This window comes from Solanum lycopersicum, chromosome 11 (assembly GCF_036512215.1).
Source record: "Solanum lycopersicum chromosome 11, SLM_r2.1".
Lineage (NCBI taxonomy): Eukaryota > Viridiplantae > Streptophyta > Magnoliopsida > Solanales > Solanaceae > Solanum > Solanum lycopersicum.
In genome coordinates, this window is record NC_090810.1 from 60,348,926 (window position 1) to 60,362,690 (window position 13,765).

Here is a 13,765-nt window from a genome sequence, read left to right on the forward strand (position 1 = left end):
TTTAATGTGAAAAATAATAGTTCTGCGACTTTATTGCTGAATATCATATATCTCGCACTCAAAATGATGTTAAAAGAATTTAAATAAATAACAGAATCGAAAAATTCAAGTACTCTTGCTATTGCTATATTATCAAAAAGATTCAAAATGTCTTTTTGCATTGTATAAGTGTTTCCTAAATACAATGCAATATATTAAATTAATATCCGATATCATAAATTTGTTTATAAAAGAATGGGTATAAATAGTACTAATTATAGTTTGATTATAATCGAAAAATACACCACTTCACTTTTGTCACAAGAAAAAGTCAATTTTGGAAAGTGAATTATGTATAATGACGAATTTTTGAGAGTTCAAAATATTTTTTTTATCTTTTTCGGACTTATTTAGGTTCTGAACTTCTTTTTAACACTATAATTATAAGCTCTTTTAATTTTGAGTCCCCCTAATTAAGAGCCCTTTCCTTCTTGCTTCAATTATTTAGTTGAATAGTCTTTTGGTGAAAAGTCTACTTTTGGAAAAGAGAAAAAAAAAGACAATTTTGCTTCTTCTTCTTTCAATTAGTAATTATAAAATCTATGTATTATTTATGCATGATTTACTTCTTTATGTTTTATTTATTTTGTCTTATATCTATCATAAAATAAGATTATATAGATTTTTTTATATTGAAATTTACGTGTATTAGTTATGTGAATTTCTAAATTGTAAACCAAACACAATACTAATTTTATACATCAATAACTTACCACTTATCCAGATATTAAACATTTTATTACTTATACGAAAATTTATTCATTTTCAAACAAGCTACCAAACGATCCATAATTAGCATCAACAGGTAAAGTAAAGTTCCTTTGGTAATTGAAGATAGAAATATTTATCTCTCAAATTAATTTCTTAAAAATCATGAAGATTTATCATTTTTAACTGTTTTATTTTTGAGTCTCCCCCTACTTAAGAACTCTATCCCTTTTGCTTCAATTATTGAATTGAGAAAATAATGAATAGTCATTGTCTTCTTGTTAGGTGAAAGTCTTTGTATTCTAGTTGGGTGAAAAGTTGAAAAAGAGAAACACAGATTTTATTTTATTTTTTATAATGGAATTTATGCATTATTTTATCTATGATTTACTTATTTCATTTTTATGCCGCATAAAATAATATATAGATTTTTTCATATTAATCTATATATGTATTAGTTACGTGAATTTCTAAATTATAAACCAAACACCGCATTAATTAATTTTATACATACATAACTTACATTTTAACCAACTAACAAACATGACTACTACTTATACAGAATTCTAACACTTACATAATTCACTTATAATTCATTTCCAAACCAGCTACCAAACTTTCTACCTGACATATCGACAGATTGCATCAATTTTACTTCCACATTTTTGTTTTTAACCATTCTAAATTCTAGTAGTCTGGATTCACCTTGCACCAAAGTAAAGTTACCTTAATCTAAAGGAAAATCGACAGTGATTTCTGCAGCTAAGTTTAACATTAGTAGGTTTCACCGTCAACTATCAATACTGCTTTTATCTTTTCATTCTCTGCAGCAACAAGAACCTTGCAACATTTTGACTACTAGTACATCTCAACATTCATCACAAGACAATTGACTGAATCCCGTGAAAACTTGCTCTCCGCCTAATGGATACAGAACACCAATACTTTAGCTTTGTTTTTATCATTTTCCGAAAAAAGGACATCAAAAACAGTCTAGCCTCACGCCATTTTGACTTGTACTATACAACCTGACAGGACAATCGCAAAAGAAAAGATGTAATCACTAGTACATCTCGACATACAACATATCCAATGTAATTCCACAAGTGGTATTTCGGAAAGATAAGATGTACACAAACTAAAATTATATATAGAGAGAGAGAGTGTGTGTTTAGAGTTGCACCCTTGTGCTTTGATAAAATACATAATCTTATGTATAAAAATTACAACTTGTTGACGTGTTTTCAAGTATAAATAAAAGAAAATTTGTGTGTTACAGTAAAGTAAGAAGAAATGAAAATAAAACATTATGAAGACAAAGTGTTGTTGTTGGGGTGAAAAGTGATACTTCTGATTAAAAAAAAGGACAGTTTTGTTTATTATTTTTTCTATGGCTGTCCACATATATCCCCACCCAAAATAAATAAAATATCCTTCCTCTTTTGCCTCAATTATATATTCCATTGAGATAAAAGACTCTTCTTGTTGTATGAAAAGTCATACTCATGGGAAAGAGAAAAAAAAGAAAGGATAATTTGAATTTTTTTTAATGCCTCCAACTTTGGATACTAAGAAGTAAACTCTTGAAGTTGATGTTATAACACAAACAGTTGAGGATTGCACAACAACTTGTGATCATCGATTGCGAGAAGCTGGTGAATGGCCGAAATATTGGTGTCTCGTAGAGAGAGTTTATATGTAATCTAGCAAAAAACTATAGAGTGAGAAGGGTGAGATAGATTTTCTTTTACTAAGTATGCCACTATTACAATTAATATTTAACTTATGCTAATTGTACTCAATCGGTTGAGTTGTTGCTTCAGTAAAAGGAAAAAAAGAAGAAGCTATTTCTTAGTCTGTGTTTTGTAGCTTTAGCAAACAAGCATATTGCTAAAACTACAGTATATTGTACCTTTTTCAGGACAATTATGTTATATTATATGTTGGATGTTTATTTGTTATGTCAACATAGAAAATTAGAAACAACCAACAAGTATAACCCCATGTACAAGTGAAGTGTGTATGTAGACCTTATCACTACCTGTAGGGTAGAGAGGTTGTTTCGGAAAGGCCATCGGCTCAAGTAAACACACAAAAAATAATACCATTGATAAAAGGAAAATGTTACAGAATCCAATTCTAAAACGTATTCATGATATATATGCTGGGCTCAATTAAGCACTACACTGAGCTGTTGAAAAATGAGTAAGTGCATAAAGAAAAAGTAATGAATAGACATAAAGCAAAAGATACTTGCCTCAATTATTCAACTTTTTGAAAAGAAAAAAGAGGAAAGTTTTGCTTCTTGTAGATTAGCTAGAACATAGTTGTACTAAACAAAGAGAGAGCAATCGCTGATCATTCTTGTTTGCAAATTACTCTTAGCATTCAACAGGTAAAATAAAGCTCATAACAGACACTATTTGAAGATATATTTTGTTAAAGAATCATATTGTGTGTTTCCTTGTTTCGCTTTTGCAGATTTCAGAAATGGAGATTGGATTAGCAGTTGGTGGTGCATTTCTCTCCTCAGCTTTGAATGTTCTGTTTGATAGGCTTGCTCCTAACGGTGATCTGCTCAACATGTTTCGGAAGCACAAGGATCATGTTAAGCTCTTAAAGAAGCTGAAAATGACTTTGTGTGGTCTTCGGATTGTGCTAAGTGATGCAGAGAATAAGCAAGCATCAAATCCATCTGTGAGCGACTGGCTTAATGAGCTTCGAGATGCTGTTGACTCTGCTGAAAATTTAATAGAAGAAGTCAATTATGAAGCTTTGAGGCTTAAGGTGGAAGGCCAGCATCAAAATCTTGCTGAAACAAGCAACAAACAAGTAAGTGACCTCAACCTGTGCTTGAGTGATGATTTCTTTCGTAACATAAAGGATAAGTTGGAAGAAACTATTGAAACGTTGGAGGTGTTGGAAAAGCAAATTGGTCGCCTTGGCTTAAAGGAGTATTTTATTTCGACCAAACAAGAAACTAGAACACCTTCAACTTCTTTGGTTGTTGATTCTGGTATCTTTGGAAGGCAGAATGAAATAGAGGATTTGGTTGGCCGTTTGTTGTCTATGGATACAAAGGGAAAAAATTTGGCTGTAGTTCCTATTGTTGGAATGGGCGGCCTGGGTAAGACAACACTTGCTAAGGCGGTTTACAATGATGAGAGAGTGAAGAAACATTTTGGTTTGACAGCTTGGTTTTGTGTTTCTGAGGCATATGATGCTTTCAGAATAACAAAAGGTATACTTCAAGAAATTGGCTCAACAGACTTGAAGGCTGATCACAATCTTAATCAGCTTCAAGTCAAAGTGAAGGAAAGTTTGAAGGGAAAGAAGTTTCTTATTGTTTTGGATGATGTGTGGAATGACAACTACAACGAATGGGATGACTTGAGAAACATTTTTGTACAAGGAGATATAGGAAGTAAGATCATTGTGACGACACGCAAAAACAGTGTTGCCTTGATGATGGGAAATGAGCAAATTAGCATGAACAATTTGTCTACTGAAGCCTCTTGGTCTTTGTTTAAAAGACATGCATTTGAAAACATGAATCCTATGGGATATCCGGAACTCGAAGAGGTCGGAAAACAAATTGCAGCTAAGTGTAAAGGACTGCCCTTAGCTCTGAAGACACTCGCTGGCATGTTATGCTCCAAATCAGAGATTGATGAGTGGAAACGTATTTTGAGAAGTGAAATATGGGAGCTGCGAGACAATGACATATTACCAGCGTTAATGTTGAGCTACAATGATCTTCCCGCACATTTAAAGCGATGCTTTTCTTTTTGTGCAATATTTCCTAAAGATTATCCATTTAGGAAAGAACAAGTTATTCATCTATGGATTGCCAATGGTCTCGTACCAGTGAAAGATGAAATAAATCAAGATTTAGGCAACCAATTCTTTCTCGAGTTGAGTTCCAGATCATTATTTGAAAGGGTCCCAAATCCTTCTGAAGGAAACATAAAGGAATTATTCCTAATGCATGACCTTGTCAATGATTTAGCCCAACTTGCATCTTCAAAACTTTGTATCAGGTTGGAAGAGAGCCAAGGATCTCATATGTTGGAAAAAAGTCGGCACTTATCATATTCTATGGTCAATGATGGTGAGTTTGAGAAATTGACACCCCTCTGCAAATTGGAGGGGCTGAGGACTTTGCTTCCGATATGTATTAGTGTCAATTATTGTTATCACCCTCTAAGCAAGAGGGTGTTGCATAACATACTGCCTACACTAAGATTCTTGAGGGTACTATCATTCTCTCATTACAAGATTGAGGAGTTGCCAAATGACTTGTTTATCAAATTAAAGCTCCTCAGATTTTTGGACCTTTCTGAGACATGGATTAAAAAGTTGCCAGATTCCATATGTGGATTGTATAACTTAGAGACACTTCTCCTGTCATCTTGTTGTTCTCTTAAGGAGCTACCGCTGCATATGGAGAAGTTGATTAACTTGCGTCATCTTGACATAAGCAACACTTGGCGCTTGAAGATGCCACTACATCTGAGCAGGTTGAAAAGCCTCCAAGTGTTAGTGGGAGCCAAGTTTCTTCTAGGTGTTTGGAGAATGGAAGATTTGGGTGAAGCAAAAAACTTATATGGATCTCTATCAATTCTAGAGTTGGAAAATGTGGTTGATAGAAGGGAAGCTGAGAAGGCAAAGATGAGGGAGAAGAATCATGTTGACAAGTTATCTTTGAAGTGGAGTGAAAGTATTAGTGCTGACAATTCACATACAGAAAGAGACATACTTGATGAGCTATGCCCACATAAAAACATAAAAGAAGTCAAAATCATTGGATATAGAGGGACAAACTTTCCCGATTGGGTTGCTGATCCTTTGTTTCTTAAACTGGTGAAATTGTCTCTTAGAAACTGCAAGAACTGTTATTCCTTGCCAGCACTAGGACAACTCCCTTGTTTGAAATTCCTTTCTATTAAAGGGATGCATGGAATAACAGAGGTGACGGAAGAATTCTATGGTAGTTTGTCCTCCAAAAATCCTTTTAACTCTCTTGTGAAGCTTAGATTTGAAGATATGCCTGAGTGGAAGCAATGGCACCTACCGGGTGGTGGAGAGTTTTCTACACTTGAAAACCTTTTAATAGAAAATTGCCCTGAGCTCAGTTTGGAGATACCCATCCAATTTTCAAGTTTAAAAAGGTTAGAAGTTGTTGGTTGTCCAGTTGTTATTGATGATGCTCAACTGTTTAGATCCCAACTTAAAGCAATGAAGCAGATTGAGGAAATATATATATGTGATTGTAAGTCTGTTACCTCCTTTCCTTTTAGCATACTGCCAACTACCTTGAAGAGAATACAGATATCTCATTGCCCGAAATTGAGATTGGAGGCGCCAGTTTGTGAGATGTTTGTGGAGTATTTGAGTGTGAAGGATTGTGGTTGTGTAGATGATATATCACCTGAGTTTCTCCCAACAGCACGTGAATTGAGTATTGAAAATTGCCAGAACGTTACTAGGTTTTTGATTCCTACTGCCACTGAAACTCTCCGTATTCGGAATTGTGAGAATGTTGAAAAACTCTCGATGGCATGTGGAGGAGCGGCCCAGCTGACGTCACTGAATATTTGGGGATGTAAGAAGCTCAAGTGTCTTCCAGAACTCCTTCCATCTCTCAAGGAACTGCAACTGTCTGATTGTCCAGAAATAGAAGGAGAATTGCCCTTCAATTTACAAGAACTCTATATCAGTAATTGCAAGAAACTGGTGAATGGCCGAAAGCAGTGGCATTTACAGAGACTCACAGAGTTATGGATCATTCATGATGGGAGTGACGAAGATATTGAACATTGGGAGTTGCCTTCCTCTATTCAGAGTCTTACCATATGCAATCTGATAACATTAAGCAGCCAACATCTCAAAAGCCTCACCTCTCTTCAATATCTAGATATTGATGGCAATTTATCTCAGATTCAGTCACAAGGCCAGCTTTCCTCCTTTTCTCACCTCACCTCGCTTCAAGCTCTACAAATCCGTAATCTCCAATCACTTGCTGAATCAGCAAAGCCCTCCTCCCTCTCTCACCTGACCATCTCCGATTGCCCTAATCTCCAATCACTTGCTGAATCAGCACTGCCCTCCTCCCTCTCTCACCTGAACATCTCCGATTGCTCTAATCTCCAATCACTTGCTGAATCAGCACTGCCCTCCTCCCTCTCTCACCTGATCATCTCCGATTGCCCTAATCTCCAATCCCTTCCATCAAAAGGGATGCCCTCTTCCCTCTCTGAACTATCGATTTCCGAATGTCCATTGCTCAAACCACTACTAGAATTTGAAAAGGGGGAATACTGGCCACAAATTGCTCATATCCCCACCATACAGATCGATGGGGAATGCATGTAATGATAAAAACAAATGGCTCCCCAACTGATGTAAGCTATTCTTTTCCCTCATAAGCTTTTTATTTCACTTTGCTTTTTTGTTACTTCTTTTCATTTTTAATCATGCCGTGCTAGCTCATCATCAAACACATAGCATTATATTTAACCTCCATAGAGAATCTAAATTTTTTAAAGGATAACGATCACAAGTTTTAGGAAATAAGTGCAACTTCCATTGTCACATGTTATATAATTCTATATTTCTCATTGCTTATTGGTTTATGCTCTTACCATGTTTTAATTCACGTCTCAATTGCCACCATGTTTAATCAATTGTCCGTAGGAAGTGTTTCTAAGGTGCTGTTGCTATTTTTACATCTGTTCCCGAGTTCTTTTTTTTTTCTTTTTGAACTTTCCACTAAAGCTATTATGTCGTCCACAGTGAATTTTCAGGTCTGTTGTTATAGGCAAGTCTTTGAGATGGGACTATCAAAGAAGGGCGATTACAATTAGTGTACCGCTGATATTATTTCATGTTTCCAGTGCAAGCCCCTTTTGTAAGTTGACAAACTCGATTAGTTAATATGTTTGGGACTCAACTAGTGGTTAGAGTACTCATTTTGTAAGATTTTTGTGTACAGAAAATCAAATTAGAATTATAACTCGTGATGGTTGAATAAACTCCAAGAAGTACTGATATATTTTTATAGTGGATATGTTGTTTGCTCATTCGGTGCTTGATATCCACATTAGAATCCAACTAAATTTGCACATTTGAAGGAGTGGCGCTCCTGAAATGATTTTTTTTTCATTCTACGACTCGTGCTCCTAAATTCTAATTAAGGATAGAAAAATTTCAACTATCTCACCCCAACTCATAGCAATTATATTCGGTATAAAGTGTAAACTAAAAATTATAACTACATAGGTGCAAATAATTTTGAAAAAAAACCTCAAATAACAACCAAAATAAAGAAAGAATGCTAAATCCTACACTAACTATAGTTACAACAACTAAAAAATATTTAGCTATTGAACACCTATGCACAGTCTACAGCAAAATGAACAACTCAAATTTTGGCCATGAAATGATACGATTTTCTCACACTCAAAATGATGTTAAATTTCATGAATGAAACAACCATATATTACTTAGGTTGAAGCCCCATTTTCTTCCTCGTTTTCCCAACGTATAAATCCTTATACTTGATCATCCCGGGGACTAATCCAATGATCGTTGTGAACGAAAATTGAGCCACTGCATCGTGCCTTCCTAACGAAACGATGATCTTAGGAGATGATCGAGGCTCGTATATTGTAAGTTTGCTTTCTTTTCCTCCACTCATCAAAAGTTTCAAGTTCTTTGCGGCCACTAGAGCATGTTTTTGAGCTGAATATCCTTGTTTAAGTTCCTGGTAACGAAGAAAGCATTAGAATTCAATTGAAGAATAATAACAACAGCAACATACACAGTATTGATGAGAAAGTAGAGTTTACGCAGACCTTACTCCTACCTTCTCAAGTCCTCTGGTTATCGCTATATTATCAAAAAGATTCAGGATGTCTTTTAAATCGACTGTTCGCTAACCCTCTTACTATGTTGTAACACATACAAGATTCCTCACAACAGAAATGATACATTTTCAAGAAATAAGAGATATGCAGTTTAGTTCTTACCTTAATATCAGTTATATCACCAACAGCAAATATGTTTCTGTGACCCTTCATCCTAAGATTTTCATCAACCTTCAATCTTCCAAAATTATCGATTCGATCCTTCAAATATGTCTCCCTTAACCACTCTGAACCCGGTGGCTTTCCCGTGCAAAGAAAATGGCAATCCGCTCTGATAGTTTCCCCAGACGAAGTGAAATATGTTCTGTTTCCACCTGAGTTGTCCGTGTTATTACTCAAATCGACAGATTGCATCAATTTCACTTCCACATTCTTGTTTTTTAACCATTCTAAGGTCTTGTCAGACGCTTTTGATCCGATGAACTCTAGTAGTCTGGATCCGTCGTGCACCAAAGTTACTTTCTTTTGAGGAAAATCGACAGCGATTTCTGCAGCAAGTTCAACACCAGTAGGACCACCACCAACAATCAATATAGAATCAGCTTCTTTTATCTTTTCATTCTCTGCAACAACAAGATGAACGATGTAAAAATTAGTCGAACATCACTACATTTTGTCTAGTAATATCCTCACTAGTACATCTCAACATTCACGACAAGACAATTGACTGAATCCCATGAAAACTGGCTAGATGAACCGCTGAACGTATACAAAAACACCCGTGATTTACCTTTGTTTTATCATTTTCCAAACCAAAAACAGTCGAGCCACACGCCATTTTGACTAGTAATATCAAGTAGTAATCTATAACGTTAACAGGACGCTCACTAAAGAAAAGATTTAATCACTAGTACATCTCGTAGACAAGTGGTTGAACCTCGTGAAATTAAACTTGCCAGAGGAACCGATTTACAAATAAAGAATCTTTGCTCAACGGATACAAAACACAAATGCTTTAGCTTCTTTTTATCATTTTCCCAAAAAGTTGATAAACTCAGCGAGCATAAACATTTCAAATGATTATACGTATAACTAATTTGCTCGTTGGAAAGCAGACAAGATGGTTAATAAAACGAATCAAACACATGAATGATATCTTAACTAAGTCATTGATGCTATGCAATATGTATATATACCTGTTTGATATTCTTCCAATCTGTCTGTTCTCGATACAGGCAGGGGATCGTAGTGACCGGTGGCTACCACAAGATAGTCATAGGTAACCTGATGTCCATCTGCAGTCAAGACTTCTTTGTTGGTAATATTAGTGACTTCAGACACTATGAGACGCCCATTGGCGAGGTAATCTTTGTGGTGAATCAATGATCTCTCCGCGAACAAAGGCTCTACCGTTGATCTTAAACTCGCCCATGGAATCTCGAAATAGTCCTTCCTGTTAACAGTTCTTTACTAATTAAGACACATTGAACCAAATTGAACTACTTCATTTCTCATCTCAGGTGATCACTCAACTAATAGTTTTTTATCTCATTTTCTTCGAGATACCAAATTTCTTCAACAAAGAAAGTGACTTTCACTCTAACAAAAATGATCATTAGCGGCAATTAATTCTCAATTGCTGCTAAATAAGTATTTTTAGCGGCAATTAACACTCTTTGTATATTTTTAGCGACAATTACAAATATATAATCAATTAAATAATATATTTATTAATATTTTTATAATACAAGACAATATAATATATAATGGCAAAATAATAGGTTGTACTATCCAAATTAGAAGTGTCATAGAAGATTCCAATTAAAGGAAAGAAAATTCAATATAGTATTATCGAAGAAACCTTCAAACTTTCCGGTACGACATCTATTTCATTTTATATGATATTATTATTTTTATTAACATATTTTAAAATTTTATTTAAAAATAAATTTTAACATGTTCATCTTTTCTTAGTAAATTTCTAAATTTTATTATAACACTTTCTAAGTCAGGCAATAAGAAAAAAATGTCAGATTTCAATCATAATATATCACATAAATTAATACAAAAAAAATTACATAATGTTCGACATTTTTGATACAACTGAATAAAATATCAAGAGGCCACTTGTTATTACTCATTTTAGCCTCCTCCACCACTTGGAGTAGAGCTAGGTAAGACTGATAAATTCTATTTAAATTGTCTTGAACGAAAAATTATATTAATATTTATATATAGTATAAAAGGCTATGTATGTGTATATAATATTATTATTTATATATAGTTTGAAAGTTGAACCCCTATCAACCTTTTTTATGTCTGCTTCTTTATCTTTAATTTTAACTCCATTGGTGATAAAAAAAATATTCTAACTTTGTCATTGCCACCAACGACGTTAATTTCTTCGTCAGCTATCTCCGTTATTAGTCATACACATTATCAACTATTTTTATTGTCATTATCTTTACCAATCAATCACATCTATCGTTAAGTACCATCATCAATTATCACTATTAACTACCTCCACCAACCACGATTTATCATTGGTCAACATCTCACACGTAGTTACTAATCACCACCATTACCACTCATTTTTAAAGTATGTTTCATAAAATTACTAACCATTTTTACCATAATTTTCTCTGGATATAATATTTAGTTATTACTTCACTTTCATTTTTCATAAATATCCTAATTATTGAACATTACACCATTACTTTATGGGCCAGGCTAAATTATTGAATATTCTTGTTCCCATCTTCTTGTTTCACATCCCATTTCATACTAGGCTATGTTATTTAAGTTGTGTTAAGTACGAAGATTTTGAATTTGAGTCATGTTAAATATTAAGTAGTCTTTATTAGACAGTATTTTATCCTATAATGTGAGACTTTTCAGTGCGAATTTGGATTTAATGGAATTCAATGTGAAACTTTTCGATATGAATCCAGATTTAGTCGAACTCTAATGTGGATATCGGATTGTCACAAAAAAAAGGATTGACTTACTAGAGTGATACGTAAAAATCGTATTTGTCATTTTCATTCAAGAATTTCTTATTGGTGTCAGATGTTTATATTAAATCAATATATACGTAATATGTGTTTGTGGGTATACTTCTATCACTTAATCATGGTTAACTAATTAAACAAAATTTAAATTATGCCTATACAATAAGTTGATTCAATTTTTTTTTTAATACTCACATTAATTAGTTAATATTTTAGTATCGTATCTTGTTTGATTTGGAATAGATCAAGAATCATAATCATGTGGTATCTTGCATTAAACATTTTTTATGTGTAATTAACTACATGTATAGAACATGTAATAAAGTACAATAAATATCTTTTTTTTGCCATGTTGTATGTATGAGTTTAAATTTATATTTGTAGTTTAGTCCTTATTAAACTAATGTAGGAGACAAACTTATCTGGCATGTATTGTTTTTGATGATTAATACAATTGGTTGATATTTTAATAAAAGATTTCTTTATTCTTAATTTGAGATCTCAGATTTCAATAAGAGAATAAAAAAAGATTTTAATTTAAAAATAAGATCGTTCCTTACTATTTTTAAGTAATATTTCAAATTTAAGAACATCGTAATTGAAGTTATAAAAGGTTGATTTTTTTTATTTAGTTCGTAGGAAGGTTTAATATGAATGTAATTACTTCATAAATCAATTAAATTATTCATATCCATTTTAAGTAATTCATTATTACATTAGTAAGAATTACATCTCATGTTTTATGCAGTAACACTATTAGTGGTAATTTATTAATTAATTAATACATATTTTTAGTGGCAATTAATATTTTTTCAAAATTTTCGTAAACCCTAATAGCGACATTTCATTAAATAATAATTAACTAATATCAATAAAGGCTCTAACATTCTTTATTTAATATTATTATGTATATATATTGCCGTTATTATGTAAATAGAGAAGTACAACTACAACTCTATTTACTGATACAAATGAGCTCAATAACTACTACTTTAATTACGTATTTATATTAATGAATTCGTCAAAATATTTGTAATTAAAAGGAGCTATGGAAAATTTAGAACTTACCAATTTGAATTTTGGCTCTACTTATTAAGCAAGTACTTATTCATCTTTTTTACTCATATATTTAAATATTTCGAATTTGAATTATGAAAATTAAATGACATTTAATAAAAAAAATAAAAATCATGGATACAGAACATCAATACTTTAGCTTTGTTTTTATCATTTTCCGAAAAGTACATCAAAAACAGTCTGGCCTCACGCCATTTTGACTTGTACTATACAACCTGACAGGACAATCGCAAAATAAAAGATGTAATCACTAGTATATAACATATCCAACGTAATCCCACAAGTGATATTTCAGAAAGATAGGATGTACACGAACTAAAATTATATATAGTGAGGGAGTTTTTAGAGTTGCATCCTTGTCTCAGTTGGTGAAAGTTTATTTCCAATAAAAATATATATTATTGTAAATAAAAAATACATCTGATCTGATAGTAAATTAAAGTAAGAAGAAATGAAAATAAGGGGGACAGTGTTTTTTATTCTTTTTTCTTCTATGGCTGTCCCCATCCCCCACCCACTCAAAATTATTTTATTCAGATAAAAGACTCTTCTTGGTGTATGAAAAGTCATACTCATGGAAAGAGGAGGAAAAAGGATAATTTTTTATTTATGTATTTTATGCCTTGCAACTTTGATATTAACTAGTAAATTTTTGAATTTATATAAAGTTGAATAATTAGACATATAAATTGTACGTGACATAAATTAGATGAGGGTATAAGAGCCCTACATGAGGTGCATGTATTGTTATATACTTTACGTTATAACACAAACAGTTGAGGATTGCACAACAACTTGTGATCATCGTATGCGAGAAGCTCGTAAATGGCCGAAATAAAATAACAACATATCAAGTATAACCCGACAAGTAAGATGTGTATATAGACCTTATCTCTACCTTGTGGGGTAGAGGGTTGTTTTCGATAGACCCTCAACTCAAGTAAACGTAGAAAAAACAATACCTTAGAGAAAAGAAAAATGGAACAGATCTCAACTCTTCACAATTCTAAAATGTATTGATTATATGGTAGGCCCCACTACAATGAGCTGTTGAAAAATGCA

The 13,765-nt window shown here is 33.0% G+C and overlaps 2 protein-coding genes across 3 annotated transcripts; one reads left to right on the top strand and one right to left on the bottom strand.

Annotated features, from left to right (window-relative positions):
• The first annotated feature begins 2,187 nt into the window (after positions 1-2,187).
• On the top strand, positions 2,188-7,829 carry LOC101252953 (putative disease resistance protein). Of its 2 annotated transcripts, XM_069291496.1 has the most exons (3): positions 2,188-3,142; positions 3,229-7,151; positions 7,543-7,829. In XM_069291496.1, exon 2 carries the CDS (start codon positions 3,238-3,240, stop codon positions 7,120-7,122), a length of 3,885 nt encoding a protein of 1,294 aa, XP_069147597.1. In that variant the 5' UTR covers positions 2,188-3,142; positions 3,229-3,237; the 3' UTR covers positions 7,123-7,151; positions 7,543-7,829. The 2 variants fall into 2 exon arrangements, with proteins under 2 accessions (XP_069147597.1, XP_069147598.1); XM_069291497.1 differs by lacking the exon at positions 2,188-3,142 and having other exon boundaries at positions 3,167-7,151.
• Positions 7,830-8,248: 419 nt separating this feature from the next.
• On the bottom strand, positions 8,249-10,231 carry LOC101257735 (uncharacterized). Its single transcript, XM_069291090.1, has 4 exons — positions 10,182-10,231; positions 9,812-10,068; positions 8,778-9,238; positions 8,249-8,512 (listed from the first exon to the last, which is right to left on the bottom strand). Exons 1-4 carry the CDS (start codon positions 10,229-10,231, stop codon positions 8,249-8,251), a joined length of 1,032 nt encoding a protein of 343 aa, XP_069147191.1.
• Between the last annotated feature and the right edge of the window lie 3,534 nt (positions 10,232-13,765).